Source organism: Myotis davidii, unplaced genomic scaffold (genome assembly GCF_000327345.1).
Source record: "Myotis davidii unplaced genomic scaffold, ASM32734v1 scaffold79, whole genome shotgun sequence".
Lineage (NCBI taxonomy): Eukaryota > Metazoa > Chordata > Mammalia > Chiroptera > Vespertilionidae > Myotis > Myotis davidii.
Genome location: NW_006294339.1, coordinates 6,417,555 through 6,434,145, shown reverse-complemented (window position 1 = coordinate 6,434,145; position 16,591 = coordinate 6,417,555). Strand labels below are relative to the sequence as shown.

At 35.0% G+C, this 16,591-nt stretch overlaps 1 protein-coding gene across 3 annotated transcripts in view; it reads left to right on the top strand.

Moving 5' to 3' along the window:
- Nucleotides 1–471: 471 nt before the first annotated feature.
- MYSM1 (Myb-like, SWIRM and MPN domains 1) overlaps nucleotides 472–16,591 on the top strand; it is a 35,697-nt gene continuing 19,577 nt past the window's right edge. Inside the window, exons 1-9 of one of the 3 annotated variants that reach the window (XM_015566972.1) lie at nucleotides 472–677; nucleotides 2,652–2,722; nucleotides 5,443–5,520; nucleotides 5,615–5,638; nucleotides 6,701–6,779; nucleotides 9,685–9,783; nucleotides 10,207–10,976; nucleotides 14,800–14,930; nucleotides 16,034–16,137. In XM_015566972.1, coding sequence (XP_015422458.1) covers nucleotides 549–677; nucleotides 2,652–2,722; nucleotides 5,443–5,520; nucleotides 5,615–5,638; nucleotides 6,701–6,779; nucleotides 9,685–9,783; nucleotides 10,207–10,976; nucleotides 14,800–14,930; nucleotides 16,034–16,137 — 1,485 coding nt within the window. In that variant the 5' untranslated portion in view covers nucleotides 472–548. The remainder of the gene's footprint in view (nucleotides 678–2,651; nucleotides 2,723–5,442; nucleotides 5,521–5,614; nucleotides 5,639–6,700; nucleotides 6,780–9,684; nucleotides 9,784–10,206; nucleotides 10,977–14,799; nucleotides 14,931–16,033; nucleotides 16,138–16,591) is intronic. The other 2 variants (XM_015566971.1, XM_015566973.1) reach the window with 2 other exon arrangements.

Below are 16,591 nucleotides of genomic sequence, written 5' to 3'. Positions count from 1 at the left end.
ACTTGCGAGTTCTTAATTAGTTTACTAATGAAAGAAGTGAATTAACAAAGTTTGATTCCTCATGGACATAGAAAAGAGCCCAAATAACCCAAGTTACCTTGTTAAATTATACGAGTTGTTATTAAAACATTACACTCTCTTATCTCTTCATTGTACTGTCCTTCAAGTATTTTCTCTTCAGGTTCTTCCATTTTTTTTTTATTTTTTTTCCATTTTGAGGGTAGTGCTATTGATGGTAGCTTTCATGCTTTAGGTATATCTAAAAGAATTAATTATAAAGTTGAATTCCTACATATGCCTCAAAAGAAGTCTGAAGTGTTGATTCATGGCCACAAAGCATGTGTGGTTGCTGCGTTGGGTTATTTTTTTTCCTCGTGAAGTTCTTTATTCTTGGGAAACAAAAGAAGTGAAGGAGTTGAGGTTTAGTAGTTGAGATTACACAGACCAAAGGGGTACCACAGGCATTTCTACAACGTTAAATCTGTTAAGGAGAGAAGGGAACTAAATATTTGCTTAACATCTCAACTTACCAGTCACTGCTATGTAAAATGTATGCATTAACTGATACAATATCACTTTTATACTCATTTCCTTATTACAGAAACGATGAAAATACAGCATCTATTTTACAAGATCACTATCTTGATTCATCATGGAGAACTGAGAATGGTCTTATTGTAAGTATTTTATGAAAATATTAGGGACATTAAGCTATTATTACCCAAAGTACCTCTTTTTTTATTTGGTGCTAGTTCTCAGCACTCACAGAAGTAATAAATTTAAACTTTTTTTAAAAATATATTTTTATTGATGTCAGAGAGGAAGGGAGAGGGAGAGAGAGATAGAAACATCAATGATGAGAGAGAATCATTGATTGGCTGCCTCCTGCATGCCCCCTACTGGGGATCAAGCCCACAACCCAGGCATGTGCCCTTGACCAGAATGGAACCTGGGGCCCTTCAGCCCACAGGCCAACATTCTATCCACTGAGCCAAACCAGTTAGGCAGAACATTTTTCTTACTGTAAAAGGAGCAGAAACTTACTCTTATTTCTTTTGACTTTGAAAAATGGCCACAACTGGGAAACAACTGTTGGATCCAGCTGGATTTGAATACACAAGTCCTTGCTCTACCACTACCAGATTTGTGAACTCAATTTCATCTGAAAAATGGGGATCATTGCAGGTTTCATTTCCTCATTTAACAGTTACTTACTGAGTATATACTATGTGCCAGACACTAGACCAGATTTGGGGGTTCCAACTATAATTAAGATAGATATGGTTCTGCTCTCAAGGAGCTTATAGTCTAAAGAGTCAGGTACTAAACAAACAGACAGACTAATTATAAATCATTAAGGACATTAGATACAGACTAAGGGTGACTGGATGGGGAACCTACTTTAGATAAAGTTGTCAGTATGGGAAACTGAGGAGATGACTTTTAAGTTGAAATGTAATAAAAAGAGGGGAGTAGATATATGATGAGTTGAGGGAAAACATTAGGCAGAAAGAATAGTATCACAAAGGCTGGTTGGAAGCCAGTTCTAGAATATGGTAAGGGAAGGGGGATGATAGCTGTGACAAGGTTGGAAAGGCAGATGAGAGCTCTGTCATATTTGTAGGAATACTGAGACCAGTTAGGAAACATTTGAGTAATCTAAGCAGTATTTGGTGGTAGCTTGGCTGGAGGTTGTGGTAGAGTCAATAGAAGTAGACAGATTTAATTATACTTTGGAGGTTGAGCTCCTTGGTAGACTGGACATAGGATTGAAGGAAGAGGAAAGAATCCAGGGTGATTCTTGGTTTTCTGGCTGGAATAACTTGGTGACCAGTAGTGCCGTCTATAAAGTTGGGAAGGTCGGGGAAGAAGCAGATGAAGGAAGATATGTGATGGAGTTATGTTTTAAATGTTAAATTTAAGAAGCCTACTAGATACCCAAGTGGAAGTTTTGAGGGAGCAGTTGGAAATAACAGTCTAAATCTTGGAGAGAAGACCTGAGCTGAAATTTCTTAAGTTTTGAGAGTTGAAAATGAGTGTGATCATTCAAGGAGAGATTGTGGCTTGAGGGAAAAAAGAATTGTGAGTTTTGGAAATAGGTGAAGTATCTAGCAAAATTCTGATAACTAAAGTCCTTTATACATGACTTTATGATGCACGAAAGTCGTGCTGGAGTAGACTTTCCTTCCCCCCGGCTGCTGGCACCAGCATCCCTCTGGCACCTGGGACCCGGGCTTCCCTCCAGCTGCCTGCAGGCACCCGGGACCCAGGCTTCCCTCACAGCCCCGGCTGCATCCAGAAGGTCGTCCGGAAGGACATTCGGTCTAATTAGCATATTATGCTTTTATTATTATAGATAGCCATTATTACTGTATCACAGATAGGAGCTTGAACCTTGGGAGTCTAGCAGACTGGTGTGTCAAGTCTCTGCTCTTCCACTTGAAATGTTAACAGTGCTAGGGATGCCTCTGTAAAGTAATAATGCCTATTTCATAGAATTATTGTGGGAATCAAAGCTATGTCCATGTGCTCAGTAAATGACAGCTGTTATTGTTAATCATATCATTGTGTATTTTCATTTAACAAAATATGGAAGATAACTTCAAAAAGTAGTAAATAAAAAGAAAATATGTTCTTCTCTTTTATAATAGCCTTGGACTCTGGATAGCACCATCAGTGAAGAGAACAGAGCTGTCATTGAGAAAATGTTGTTGGAAGAAGAGTATCCTTTAATGATTATGAGGAAAGAAGATTTCAGGGTTAAATACCTCTAAATGCAAAAATTACAAAAGAGACCACTGTTAATTACTAGATAGATATATTTGGCCCCAGACTGCTACAATATAACATGTTACCTACCTATGCAAAAAGCTGCATTTTATTCTTTTGGTTCTGTTTTATTGCTAAGTCTGAGGTATGATTCAACATTTTTTAGTTTCTATTGTCAACCAACTCTTTATACTGTCTGAATATTGATTTGAAATTATAAAATGTTTTAAGTTAGCTAGAACCTGTAGTCCAAGACCGTTTAGTCCAATCCTCCATCTTCAGTTATATAAGCTGAAATCCAGAGATGTTGATTTGTCCAAGATTTCAGAATTAGAATATGTAAAAGTTCTCACTTCTTACTCTACCAATTTACAGGTGTTATGTGAGAGGAATCTAAGTAAAAAGCACAAAACAAAAACAAAAGGATAAAGATCCTCCTCCCCGCCCTTGAGAAGTTGTGGATCCTTATCCATGGTCAGGCACTGGCTTCTTGTCCTTGTTTCTTTAATCTGTGTGTGATGTTGGCAACTTAATTTCTTTGGGACTAAACTTTCTTATATGTAAAATGTGAGGATTGAACAAAATGATTTCTGATTTTATGATTTCTCAAGAGTATTAATAATAGTTTAATGAGTAGTGGTTTATGTAACATTTTCTAGTGGCCTCCTTTAAAGCAGGTGGAATTAATTTTAATAATTTATTTAACCCAGTATATTTAAAATGTTATTTCATCATTTAATATAAAAACATTGAGATCTTTCACATTTGTTTCATACTCTTTGAAATTCATGTGTATTTTATACTTACAATGCACCTCAGTTTGTGCCAGCCACATTTCAAGTATTTAGTAGTTACACATGTGGCTATTGGCCAATGTATTGAACAGTGCAATTCTAAATGAATAAATGAATACTTAGTTACTGGTTCACTTCCAGATGTGGAAACAGAAGTAATGAGAGTAAAAGCTATGTCAGCTCTTGGAAGACAGGGATAATATTTTCTTCCATCTTTGTCCTCAGTACCTAGTACCTAGTATAGTGCCTGACATCCACAATATACAGGCAATAATTGTCAGTGAAGAATATTTCTGATTAAGTTATTGTAAAGGCCAGTTTTAAGACGTTTGAGAGAGGCTTTCTGGTAGATTTGACCTACGTGTTTGTTAGTTTTATTAGGGTAGAGGACAATCCTGAGCTCTTCTCTGTTACCTTGAGAAATATGAAGACAGTTGGTTGTCCTAAATTACCCTGGACAACCAATCAAATTCATCCGTTACATTCTCCATATGGTGTAGGAAAAAAAGAATTAAATAAAACATTGAGGATGTTTCTTCTCTTAGCCACTTCTAAAAGGGAAGATAAGAGGAACTAGTATTTATATAACACATTTTATGCAGGTACCATTTTGTGAGATTTTACATGTAATATTTAATTCATATGACAACCCTGTGAGCTATAAATAATTTTATCAAAAATTGTACAGACCTGAAAAGGGCTTTGAAAGGAATTGGTTTAGCTAGGATTCAAGTGTGACTTTCATGAATATCTATATATATAAAAAGCCAGCAACCAGAACGCAGTAACGATGAACGACCCGTTGCTATGACGCCCACTGCAGCCAGCAAACCTGATGGATCAGGGGGGTGGGGCTGGCCGGCCAACCTCCCATGGCCTCTTCCCTTGGCCGGCCCTGCCCCTGATGGGCCCCCACTACCCCCATCGACCTGCAGCCCCTCCCCCAGCTGGCCCCATCCCTGATTGCCCCCTTACTCCAATAAGGGGCAGAGCCGGCTGGCCAACCTCCTGTGGCCCCTCCTCCCACCCGGCCCCACCCCAGATCAGCCCCTGATCAGGGGCAGGGCCAGCCAGCCACCCAGCCATGGCCCCTCCCCCAGGCCCATGGCCCCCTTGTGGGGGCGGGGCTGGCTGGCCCACCCCCCACAGCCCCTCCCCATGGCCGGCCCCATCCCCACTCAGCCGCCACCACTCCAGCCAGGGGCGGGGCCCACTCGCCAATGCTCACGGTCCCTCCCCCTAGCCGGCCCGACCCGGATTGGGCCCCGATTGGGGTGGGTCAGCTGGCCAACCTCCTGCCATCTCCTCCTCCCAACAGGCCTGGCCCCAATCTGCCCCGATTAGGGCTGGGCCAGCTGGACCTCACCCGTGCACAAATTCGTGCACTGGGCCTCTAGTCCTATAGTAATAAAAGACAAACATGCAAATTGACTGTACTTTTGCTATGCCTTAAGCCATGCCCACCAGCCAGAGTGACTATATGCAAAGTAACCCAACCAAGATGGCTGCCGCAGCCACGGAGCAGGAGCGAGCAGGAGGCTTGCTTGCTCCAGTAATGGAGGAAGCCAAGGTTCCCTACTTGCCGTGGCCCGGCTCTGAGCTCTACTGAAAGCAACAAAGTTTCAATTATAGAAGGTAAATAAATCCCAGAATAAAAAGAAAAAAAGGAGAGGCTGGGAGCTTACATCGCCAGGGTGCTTGGCCAGCCTGAAAACAGTCATTAGCCCCTCACTGCAAGAGGGCATAGGCTGGGCTGAGGGACCCCCCGAGTGCACAAATTTTTGTGCACCAGGCCTCTAGTATAATATAAATGCCTACTTAATATGAGCCATGTGAAAGTTATGACTTCATTGTTAAAGTTTCCTTAATAACTACACAGGTATTATTTATCTAAAAAATCACTTCCAGAAAAATTCTGGCTTGGTCAGAAGGAAGGTGATAAAAAATACATGAAGAGGTAAAAATTAATTTATCATACTTTTAAAAATATGAACAGTACTTTTAGAAACTTCACGCGCTTCCTTATTTTCTTTTTTCATGTGGTGGTGCAGTCTGCAGAAAACAGCAAAAATCATGTATGTACTTATGTTTAAAATTTTAAAACCTTTTTTATTAGTTAAAAGTTATAAGAAAATTAAATAAAAATTATAGTTGGCTTGTGGAAAAGCTTTCTTGATCTTGAGTTATTCAAAAATATAAAATCAAAATTTCTTGTATACATTGGAATGCCAAAAGGTAATTTTATGCTGCTATTTTCCAGAATTTCTCTTGTGGTGCCATCAGATTATGGAAAAGATGGTTTCTTAGGAATTTGTGGGGAAACTTTTAAAATCTGCTATTTAATGTTAGGAATTGACATGATTTCTATTACCCTGTCAATTAATTTTCAATCACTTCAAACAAAAATTTAATTTGAATTTTTAGCTTTCAAAAACTTAAAGAAACTAATAACTATTTTATTTAGTGTTTATAAACTTGCATGTTTATGGTACCTTAAAGGTAAGGCTTACAGATATGCAATTGCCAAGAGTTTGAGCACCAAACAGACTTTGGCTTTTGCATTTTGCTAAATAAACAATAAAAAAATGAAGTTAATGAAAAGATTAATGGTGTGCTTGAATTAAATTAGTGAGCCTCATCACTCTCTTAATTTCTTAAGAGACTGCAGTTTCAAAAGCAATAAACATAATGCCATAGTTTGTTTTTTTTATTTTCTGGCTTGATATTTACATGGTACGTGGAAGAATCAAAGAGAATATTTCTGGAGTCAGTTTAAACTTTTACATGCCTTTCAGGATTTGGATGTTTTAATGTCTGCTGTTTTATGTCCAGCATAAAGAACCCTATTTGTTTTCACACTGACTTCCTTTAATGTCTTTTAATGTTATCTTCACTCAGACTCAAGGATTATGTCTTTTAGGGCTCCTATCATCCTGAGCTAGAGAAGTATATGAGACAGGGTAAATCTGTCCCCTCATGTAAAGGCTACAGCCTTTTTCTTCTTCTTTTCCTTTTTTTAAGTTCTTAGACTCAGAATATTGAATTTAGTTTATGGCTTTCTATAATCTTTAGCTGCATAAATATGGAATGTTCCATTTCAGAATTTTTTTTTGCAATTCCTTTTTTTCCCCCCTTAGGGTACAATCTCCTACAAAACCAGCCAGTTTCTCAGTAAAGTGGACGATAGAAGAAAAAGAGCTGTTTGAACAAGGGCTGGTAAATAGAGCAATTTTTGACTTATAGTAAAATAATTCTAGAAGCAAATATTGATAGAATTATAAGGTTAAATTAATTTGTAGAGACCAGAAATTTCTTTTTAATTACAATGATCATATCTATAGTTTTTCTATAGGTAGAGTTATGATGTATGTAGTATAGTACAAGAGAATTTAACTCACTTAAGTTAATAAAGTATTAAAATAGATTTGGATTAATTTTTGGATAGTTTTTATCCTATTTTTATACTAGTAAAACCCCCAAATTGAGCTATTTCTTTAAACTATCTAGTTTAAAAGGCAAAATTATTTCATTATCTGTGTATATAGAACTGTCTGTTTTGGGTTAATTTTTATTCAGATATTTGGCATTGTGCATATAATCTAAATATTTCAGCAGCTGTAATTGAAGACAAAACATGTTTCTTTTTGCGTGAAAGTTTCACTGAGAACTATATAAATGTCTACAAGTTATATAACGGAAAAATATGCATGCCAATTTCTAATTCTGAAAATACATCTTAATATGAAGACACTTTTAATAAAATATTCAGAAAAGTTTTTTAACTATGGGGAATAGGTTATATCATTTCCTTTGAAGGAACATGTTACCCAATATTATACTAAATTAATTTTGAAATTATATATTTACATTACATATATAGGATGTTTATATAATTATGTAGGATTCAGGAATGCTAATTGAAATATTATTGAAAATGTTTCTACAGATGGCGAGAAATAAAATGTGCTTGTAGTTTTATAGTTAGTCATTACTATGACGTTCATATATTCTGTGACGTTTTTATATGAATACCTAAACTATCCTTAAGCATTTTATCTCTTTGAGATTTTTATCCTGTGCTGTTATATTTTATATTTGTGTATTTTAGTCTGTTGCATGATTATCATTTACATAATCTAACTCTAACTAGCCATTTATTTAAATTGTCCCTTACTGAAGACTCTACACACACACACACACACACACACACACACACACACACACCACTGCAAGTGGGTTGTGAATTTTAGGTTATTATTGTTGACATTGGTAGTAGTTATAGGAGCTACATCTGCATGATTCAAAATTCAAAAGGTGCCTAAAGTTTATAGGGTGTTAAGTGTAACTCCTGTCTCAGCCTTCAGTTTTCTATGCCTGAGATAATCATTTTAATCTGTTCTTTTGTGGATTCTTCCAGAGATATTTATCCTGGTATAAGAAAATGTGTATTTATTTATATACATTTGTAGATATCTATTTATATACATAAACAGATATTTTAAATTTAGAATGGTTTCCCACAAAAATAAATGGAACTATTGGTTGTATTTTAACCTTTTGATGTAGTTTGCTTATAGACTGAATTTTCTCAGGTTTGAGAGAAGGGAATTATGCGGTACTGAATGATGAAGGAAGATTTTTCCTTTTCGTGGGCATAGGGCTCTCCCTTTGCTCTATTTTAAAATTAATGAATGTTTTCTTTGCTCCTGTTGTTAGCATCCCCTCTGTGAGTTTCATAGTGCCCAAGCCCTTAGAGTCCCTACTGGTCACACTTAACAAGATCTTTCCTATCTCCAAAGTGCTCCATGCTGCCAGGTTACTTGCTTGACTTTATCCCACAATAAAGATAATGAATTCTGCAGTAAGTTGATCTCTGCTAGGTGTTAGTTAAAAGCAATAGAGATAATTAATTTATACTCACTAGTAATTTACCCTGAAATATTTTCAGTTTTAAGAAATTACCCACATATCAGATTTTTCTCATGAGTACCACAAATAATTGTATAAATTAAGGTTTATCATTTGGGTCGGATCTTTGAAGATGACTTGCTACCATAAGTCATGACTGCCTGGCCTGAAGTCTGCCCCGAGGTCAACTCCCCTGAGTTGTGGCTGGGTTTTTTTGTTGGTGGTGGTTTGTTTTTCATAGCTTTAAGAATTCTGAAAAATTAGAATTGTTGAGCTACTTTGGGAAGTAGAGAGTATCTTGTGTTAGAGATATTATAAAGGAGGTTTATGTATATATCAAATGATAGATTTGATACCTAAAAATCCCATTTAGCTTTAAAATTATATTTCTTCCTTTCTGTACTTCAGAACACACCGGAACTCCCTTGAGTTCTTAGTTTTTCTCACCACAGCTTAGTGTTAGTGGACAACCTTCAACAGTAGATGGGTGTAGGGAGGCGTTGGTTGCAGCTCTCTTCATTTGTGATTCTTAGTAAGTCAGTTCACCGTGATGTCTGCGTAGATTATAATGGATATTGTAACAGGTGGAATCTGGGCAAGAGGGTATTTTTAAATTAGTGTCAGAACATATTCAGTTGATTGTATAAATGGATGCAACCTGCCTCCGTTTCAGATACTTTTTTTTAAAATTATCTTAAGATTTGGAACATCATAATGTGCAATATGAATACATACAGTTAGGAATACATAAAAGTAATGTATCTTTATTTAAATAGCTATGAGAAGAAAACTAATTTCTAAACCATTTTGGTCAGTTGTCATTAAGCCTGGATTCTATAGGGTAAGTCATGGAAAATTTCAACAAAAGAGTACGTATGTGCCAGCAAAGCCATGGAGGCCATTTACCTCATATGCTATTCCTTACATAACCCTATACTGTATACTTTATGAATCAATAAAAAATTTACAATTTTTAATTATAAACCTGTGTTTTCTATCAAAATTACTTCTGTGTGAATTTTGGGACACCCTATAAAAGAAGAATGTGGGCCTTGATTTTAAGTCTTAGCTATATATGAGGCTTCATTGTGTGCTTTAGAAAGTAAATAAAGATGGGTTTTTCTTTTAGCTTGCTTTTTTAGTGTGGCAATTGCTTAGAATATTAACAAGTCAGTTCAACAGAAGCAATTTCTTTTTCATTTTGATAATATAGGCTAAATTTGGCCGAAGGTGGACCAAAATTGCAAAGCTAATTGGAAGTCGAACTATTTTACAAGTGAAGAGCTATGCCAGACAGTACTTTAAAAATAAGGTAAGCAGAATATAACTATCCTAATTGATAATAATATTTTAAATAAAATTAGTAAGAAAAAGTAGTTTTTAATTCAGGTATTAAAGTCTTAATGTTCAAAGGTTTTTAGTAGAAATATTTATACCCATAAAGTACTCTACAGATATTTATCTTCAGAATCTCAAAGCATATCTTCAGTGTTATGATTGTTCCTATTGAATAGGTATTATATTATTCTACTTAATTTCATACAGTTAAATAGAAGAATAAAATATTAATTGCTCATTTAAAATGTAATAAACACTTTAAAGAAAAGAACCATAAAGGTACAATACACCAGTGATGTACTCGGTTTAATAATATTATATTTATTCTGCTTTTTGTGCCAGTTATTAAGTTTTCAACTTGTAATATTATTGGGGTTTTGTCTTGATTTTTAATAAGGTAAAATTAGATGATCCAGAGAAGGAAACACCAAATCAGAAGAACAACAGTGATTTTCAGATTAAAAGTGAAGATGAAAGCTCAAAGTCATGGACCCCATCAAGTTTAAGGGGACGTGCTGATCCCAACTTGAATGCTGTAAAAATTGAGAAGTTATCTGACGATGAAGAAGTAGACATCACAGATGAGGCAGATGAGTTGACTTCTCAGGCACCTCAGGAGAATCCTAGTAGTGATATTTTATTAGACACCTCTAATAGTAAAAATAATGAAACCTACCAAGGAGAATGTATTACCTCTGACAGCAAGGAAGATCCCATTTCTAAATCTTCCAAGGAATATCTTCAGAATTCAAAGCACATTGAGATGGAAACACTTTCAAGCTCAGGAATTAAATTTTGGACTGAAAAACAGAGCACCACTGATAAAAAATCAGTTGAATTAAATGATCAGAAATGTAATAAACTGATGAAAAACAGTGATAAGCACAATGGAAATGGAATAGTAGATGATACCAGGTTGTTGCCTTCTCTGGAACCTTGTGAAGTTCAGAAAGATTTGAGTGATCATGAAATGCTTTTTCATTCTTGCCAAATGGAGGAGGAGCACCATGTGGAAGAAGAGCTTAAGCCACCGGAGCAAGAAGTAGAAATAGATAGAAATATTATTCAAGAAGAAGAAAAACAAGCAATTCCTGAGTTTTTTGAGGGACGCCAAGCTAAAACACCAGAACGCTATTTGAAAATTAGGAATTACATTTTGGATCAGTGGTAAGGAAGAATTATATTATAGATACTGTTTTAAAATTTATGATATTCTATAGTATTTTAATTAGACTTATGCAGAAGTTAGTATTTTATAATGCTAATGATCCAGCATTATAATGTATTTCAATAGGTATGACTTAAAATTTCTCATAGTGAACTTTTTGGGGAAAGCTTTGGTAAACATTGTTATCTATAGCTATCTTAATCCATCTCTGTTCATTAGAGTGTTTGGGCCTGGAAAAAGGGGTAGATGATTGCCTTAAGAAGTACTTTCTTAGGGCATTGTTAGGAAGATATAGAAAGCCCTATTGTTCTGGAAAGGGGCTAGCATAACATCTTTCCCAGTTTTTCCTCTACTTTGAAATACAAAGAAAGAAAACTTCCATGACAGGATAATGTCGTTCTAAATAGCTGCCTTAAGTGCTTTCAACTTTGAACCTCTGGCAAATTGTTCATTCCTTCATCTAGGTTCATCAGGAAACAGGATTTTTGATATATGCAGTTTACCCTCTAAAGTATCAGTACCTTTTACTTAAATTATTTAGTGGGGATTGGGGAACAAACCAAAAAACTTCCCACCTTATTAGCCTAAATGCTCTGAAAGTAATTTGAATTTTTCATAATAGCTTAAGATATCATTAAACATTCATAATTGTTACTGCTTCAGGATTGTGTAGGGCCATCTTTATAGAGGGCTTCTGCTACAATCTAGGAAGATTACCAAAGGAAAACAAGGCTATTAAATCAGTAACCATTTTGCTGTACAATATTGAGTGATTTGGCTTTTAAGAAAGATTTTCTTCTTGCAGGCAGTTTAAGATTGCTAAAAATATAAGTTTGGGTAAGGGTGGAATCAAAGTAAAGAGTACATATAAACAACAACTGATATTGGCATAGTTCTTTACAGTTTACAGAAAGCTTTTCTGTGTCATCTGATTCCTTACAACAATCCTATAAAATATGCAGCTGATATTTTCTCTACTAGTATTTGATAAAACAATCCTGAGGTCAGGAGAGGTTTACAACCAGTCACTGACAGACTTCAGTGCAAGTCTTGACACTATAAATTACTCTTTCCATTATTCCATATTGCCTAATTCACACTATTAAAAAAGATAAGTTGATACCTAATTTTGATTTTGGAAATAAGAGGATGAATGGCCAAACTTTGGAAATAAGAGGATGAATGACTTTAAAATAACTCAAAAATGTCTATATGAGTCAACAGTGAGTATTTACTGTTACTTTAATCAAATTTCATTTGTTACTTTGAAGTTTGGATTCTATGAGGCAGAATAAGTTATAGAGACAGTATAAATTATATAGCAGTAGTTTCCTAATGTCATTTGCCTTAGTTTATGAAGCTAGTGAAAGTGTTGCTGTTTCAGTAGGTAAGAAAGCAAAAAGAAAGGTTTTGAATAGGAACTCAGATGTTCTCTTCAAAAATAGGAGAGTGGTAAGGGACTGGATGTGGTATTTAAAAAAAAAAATAGAAGAGAAAATTAATGTTTTAAAAATAAAAAGAGGTCTGCTTGACTTGTTTGTAGCTAAAAGATCCTTTTCATAAAAGCACATGCAGCCCTGACCGGTTTGGCTCAGTGGATAGAGTGTCAGCCTGCGGACTGAAGAGTCCCGGGTTCGATTCCAGTCAAGGGCATGTGCCTTGGTTGCAGGCACATCACCAGTGGGGGTGTGCAGGAGGCAGCTGATTGATGTTTCTCTCTCATCGATGTTTCTAACTCTCTACCCCTCTCCCTTCCTCTCTGTAAAAAATCAATAAAATATATTTTTAAAAAAATGAAAGCACATGTAGTCAACTCCCTGCTTAGGGGAATTTAATAAAAATAGTAACCAATACCATTTTTGAGCGCCTACCAATGCCATGCTTGTATTTAAATCATCTCCAGTCCTCTTGACAACCTGTTCTCATTTTACAGATGAGAACAGTGAGTTTCAGAGAATAAAAGGAAGTTGTTGCAGGTTACTATAAGTGAAGATAATATCCAGGATCTGTAGTCTTGACTTATTATTTTCACACTTCCAACTCAGGGCCTTTACCTAGACTTTTCATTCTGCCTTGGATGTTTTCCCCTCCACATCTTGCTGATCTTGCTTCCCTATCTCATTTAGGTCTGCCCAGGGGAAATTAAAGGCCTTCTCTAACCACCCTATCTAAAATAGCTCACATACATATCTCCTTCCTCTCATTCTTACCCTGTTTTTAATTTATCTTCATAGAATTTATTACCACTGAAAAATTATATTTTTATTTATTGTCTCTCCCCTCTCCCCTCTTACCCCCCTCCCAGTGATAATGTAGGCTCCACACAAGGACAGATTTTTTTTTTTTAAATCTATTTGTTCATTGTTAAATCCCTAATGTTTAGAACAATGCTTGGAATACAGAAGTCTCTTTATTTGTTAGGAAGAAAAGATTGAATGAATGAATCATCATTATATCATGAGCAGATATTTTGAGAGGCTTTATTATTTGTTCAGCACCATACTAGATTACTAAGTTCTGATTAAAGCTTGTGATTTGGATAATTATTAATGACATTAATTCAGTTTTTAGACTCCAGTTTTTTGGTAGCCAGTTATACCATGCTCATTTCTGCTTTCTTGCCTTCTTTTGTGCCGTTTTCTTTTAAAACATTCAAAATCTCAACTTTTCAATGGAACTTTAAAACCCACATCTCAAACTACTTTTTACCATTCCTGAAATTTTACAGGATTTATGATTTCAAATATGGTTTTTGCTTAGAGAGGCCTTCCCCAAATACCCTATCTAAAATAGTCTATGCCTATTTGTCTCACTGTATCCTTTTTTCTTCCTAGCACTCATTGCCACCTGAAAGTACAATAGATATTATTCATTAATTTATTTGACTGTCTCCCCATTAAAGTAGTTCATGAAACTAGTTAAAGTGTTGTCAGGAAGTGTTAAAGTAAGGTCAGGAAATTGATATTATTCATCTCTGTATCCTTAGTGCCCAGAACAATGCCTGATTCAGAGGATACAAAATAAAATAAATATTTGTAGGATAAAATAAAGATTGAATAAGAAATACCTATGTTATATGATTTATCTGAATACTTGGTTTGTAATGTCTGTTTGCATCCTGTCACTTAAAGTGAGTTCTTTAATTTCTCTGGCCTTTTTGTTTCTCATCTCTAAAATGAGAATAAAAAAAATCTGTATCTTATAGCGTTGTTGGCGAGGATTAAGGTACAACATCTGGCATAAGGACTTAGTAAATATTTACTGCTAGTATTAAGTTTTCTATTACTCTTACACTTTATATTGTACCATCTAGCATGGTACATTAAATATATAGAGTAAGTATATGTTTTATTATATAAACCTTTCATTTCTTTCATAATCTTTGGGCATTTCTTGATTCTTTTGGGATCCCCTATAATTTCTGTTTTCCACTGAGAGTAATCACTTCATAAGTATTGGCATAATGATTAAAAACATATAAAATTAAGTGCCCTTTTTAGTCAAGAATTCAGACTTAAATTTGGATCTATAGATAAATGAGCTTCTAACTTAAAAGTCCTAGGATAACTGGCATCTATTGATTTTAATATTGGAAAAGAAGTAATACTTATAAAAAATCACACTATTAAGTTATTGTGTCATTTATTTTATCTCAGAAAAAAGTACACTTGGGTATAATGTATTAGTATTGTATTTACTACACATTTACATATTGAGAGGGGGTAAATTTTTAAGATATTTCAAATATTAAAAGTTTTTCCCAGAAATCTTTTTTCATGTTTTTATTTACCCCAAATAATTGTACTTCCATCTCTTAATTAGGGAGATATGCAAACCGAAATACTTAAATAAGACCTCAGTACGTCCTGGCCTGAAGAACTGTGGGGATGTTAATTGTATTGGACGGATTCATACATACCTCGAATTGATAGGAGCAATCAATTTTGGATGTGGTAAACATAAAAACCCAACAACATCTTTTACTTGACATTTTTATCTTACGGCACCCATTAATTTCTTTGATGGATAGAATTCAGGTGGATTTAGAGAGATTCTATAACATTTTGGAATAAATGTATTGGGATTTTAATAAACAGATTTCTGTTGATTAAACTGTATTTCCCTTTGACCTACAGTGAAAATTGGTGGTATAATTTTTAAAGGAAATATATGCAGTCTAAGTAGTAGAAATAATTTAAAAATGCAGTTCTTTGTCAAGTAAAAGTAAAATTATTTTATGAAAAGTCTAATAATAGACTATTTAATTTGCAAATATTGTGTTCATGCCAGAAATACTGTCTAGCAGTATTTAAATAAGAGAAAGAATTTATGAGCCTATACACTTAAGTGTAATAAAAGTGCCAAAATATTTTTCATGGAAGGAAGTTTTTCCATCCTACTTTTTCTCAAATATAAGAGTTAATGAATATGTATATTTTTAAATGTGTTCTACCCCTTTATGAACATGACATAAACTTTTTGAAGAAACGTAATACCATAGTTGCAAAGTGATAAAGTAATAAGAACCTTGCAACCCATGGTTTGAGAAGAGTGTTCTGTAGTCTGTCTTTGGAAAGATAACTAACCAGAAAACATCCCATCAGATGGTTTTGTTTTATATAGAGGTAGATAGAATTTACAGTTTGCCCTGAGATCTTTGTTTTAGTGTCTTTGTTTGCCCAACGCACTATTAGGACTGGCTTTTCAGGAAAACTAAGGTGTTCTAGTTTCCTCGGCCACTAAAAGAAAAATGAAATCATGTTTTCTGTATTAGACTTCCTAAGTTAGCAAAGTGGACTTAATAAAAAAAGTTAAACAAATTACTCATTTCCTAAGTATCACATTTTATTGAGATTTCCTTATAATAAACTATAGTATTACTTTTATGTGAGAACTAAATGGCACAGAAAATATGATTGCGGAGTAGGATAGAAACATTGAAGCTCTGGCATAAAGAAATTTGGAAATTGGCTTACAATATATAGTCAGTGTAGATGTGTCCTCCTTTTTAACAAATGAAAAAATAGATTGTTTTGTTTTCCCTAAATTCTAATAGAACAGGCTGTATATAACAGGCCACAACCAGTTGATAAAGTACGAATCAGAGACAGAAAAGATACAGTAGAAGCATACCAACTTGCCCAGCGTCTGCAATCCATGGTAAGCAGTCACCTCGCTCACTAAATGATCTCTCCAAATCACTCTTTACCCTGTTAAGTAAGGTATGTCTACTCTTCAACTGCTTGACAAGTGGCCATTTAGTGGAAGAACATGTTTTCTCTTGTATTTTCCCTTGCCATTCACTTTACTCTTTCCATTCAATTTCACATAGTTTATAAGACAAAAAAACACACACACAAAAATCCTCAAATTTCACTGGCAACGTTAAGTGTAATGTTTTGCTAAAGTGGCCTTAGACTGCTTGCTTTGATTCCTAAATCTAACATTTTATTTACACTGTACGGTGAAGCGCTTTTTTTCTCTTTAATTTATTTTTTGTTTGTTTAAAATTCTTACTCTAAGATTCAGGGATGTGACTTTGGGACCCACGCTAGAGTCCACTTTCTTTGTTATCACTATGAGGGCCCTGTGTGGTACTCTACTCCTTAAGTCA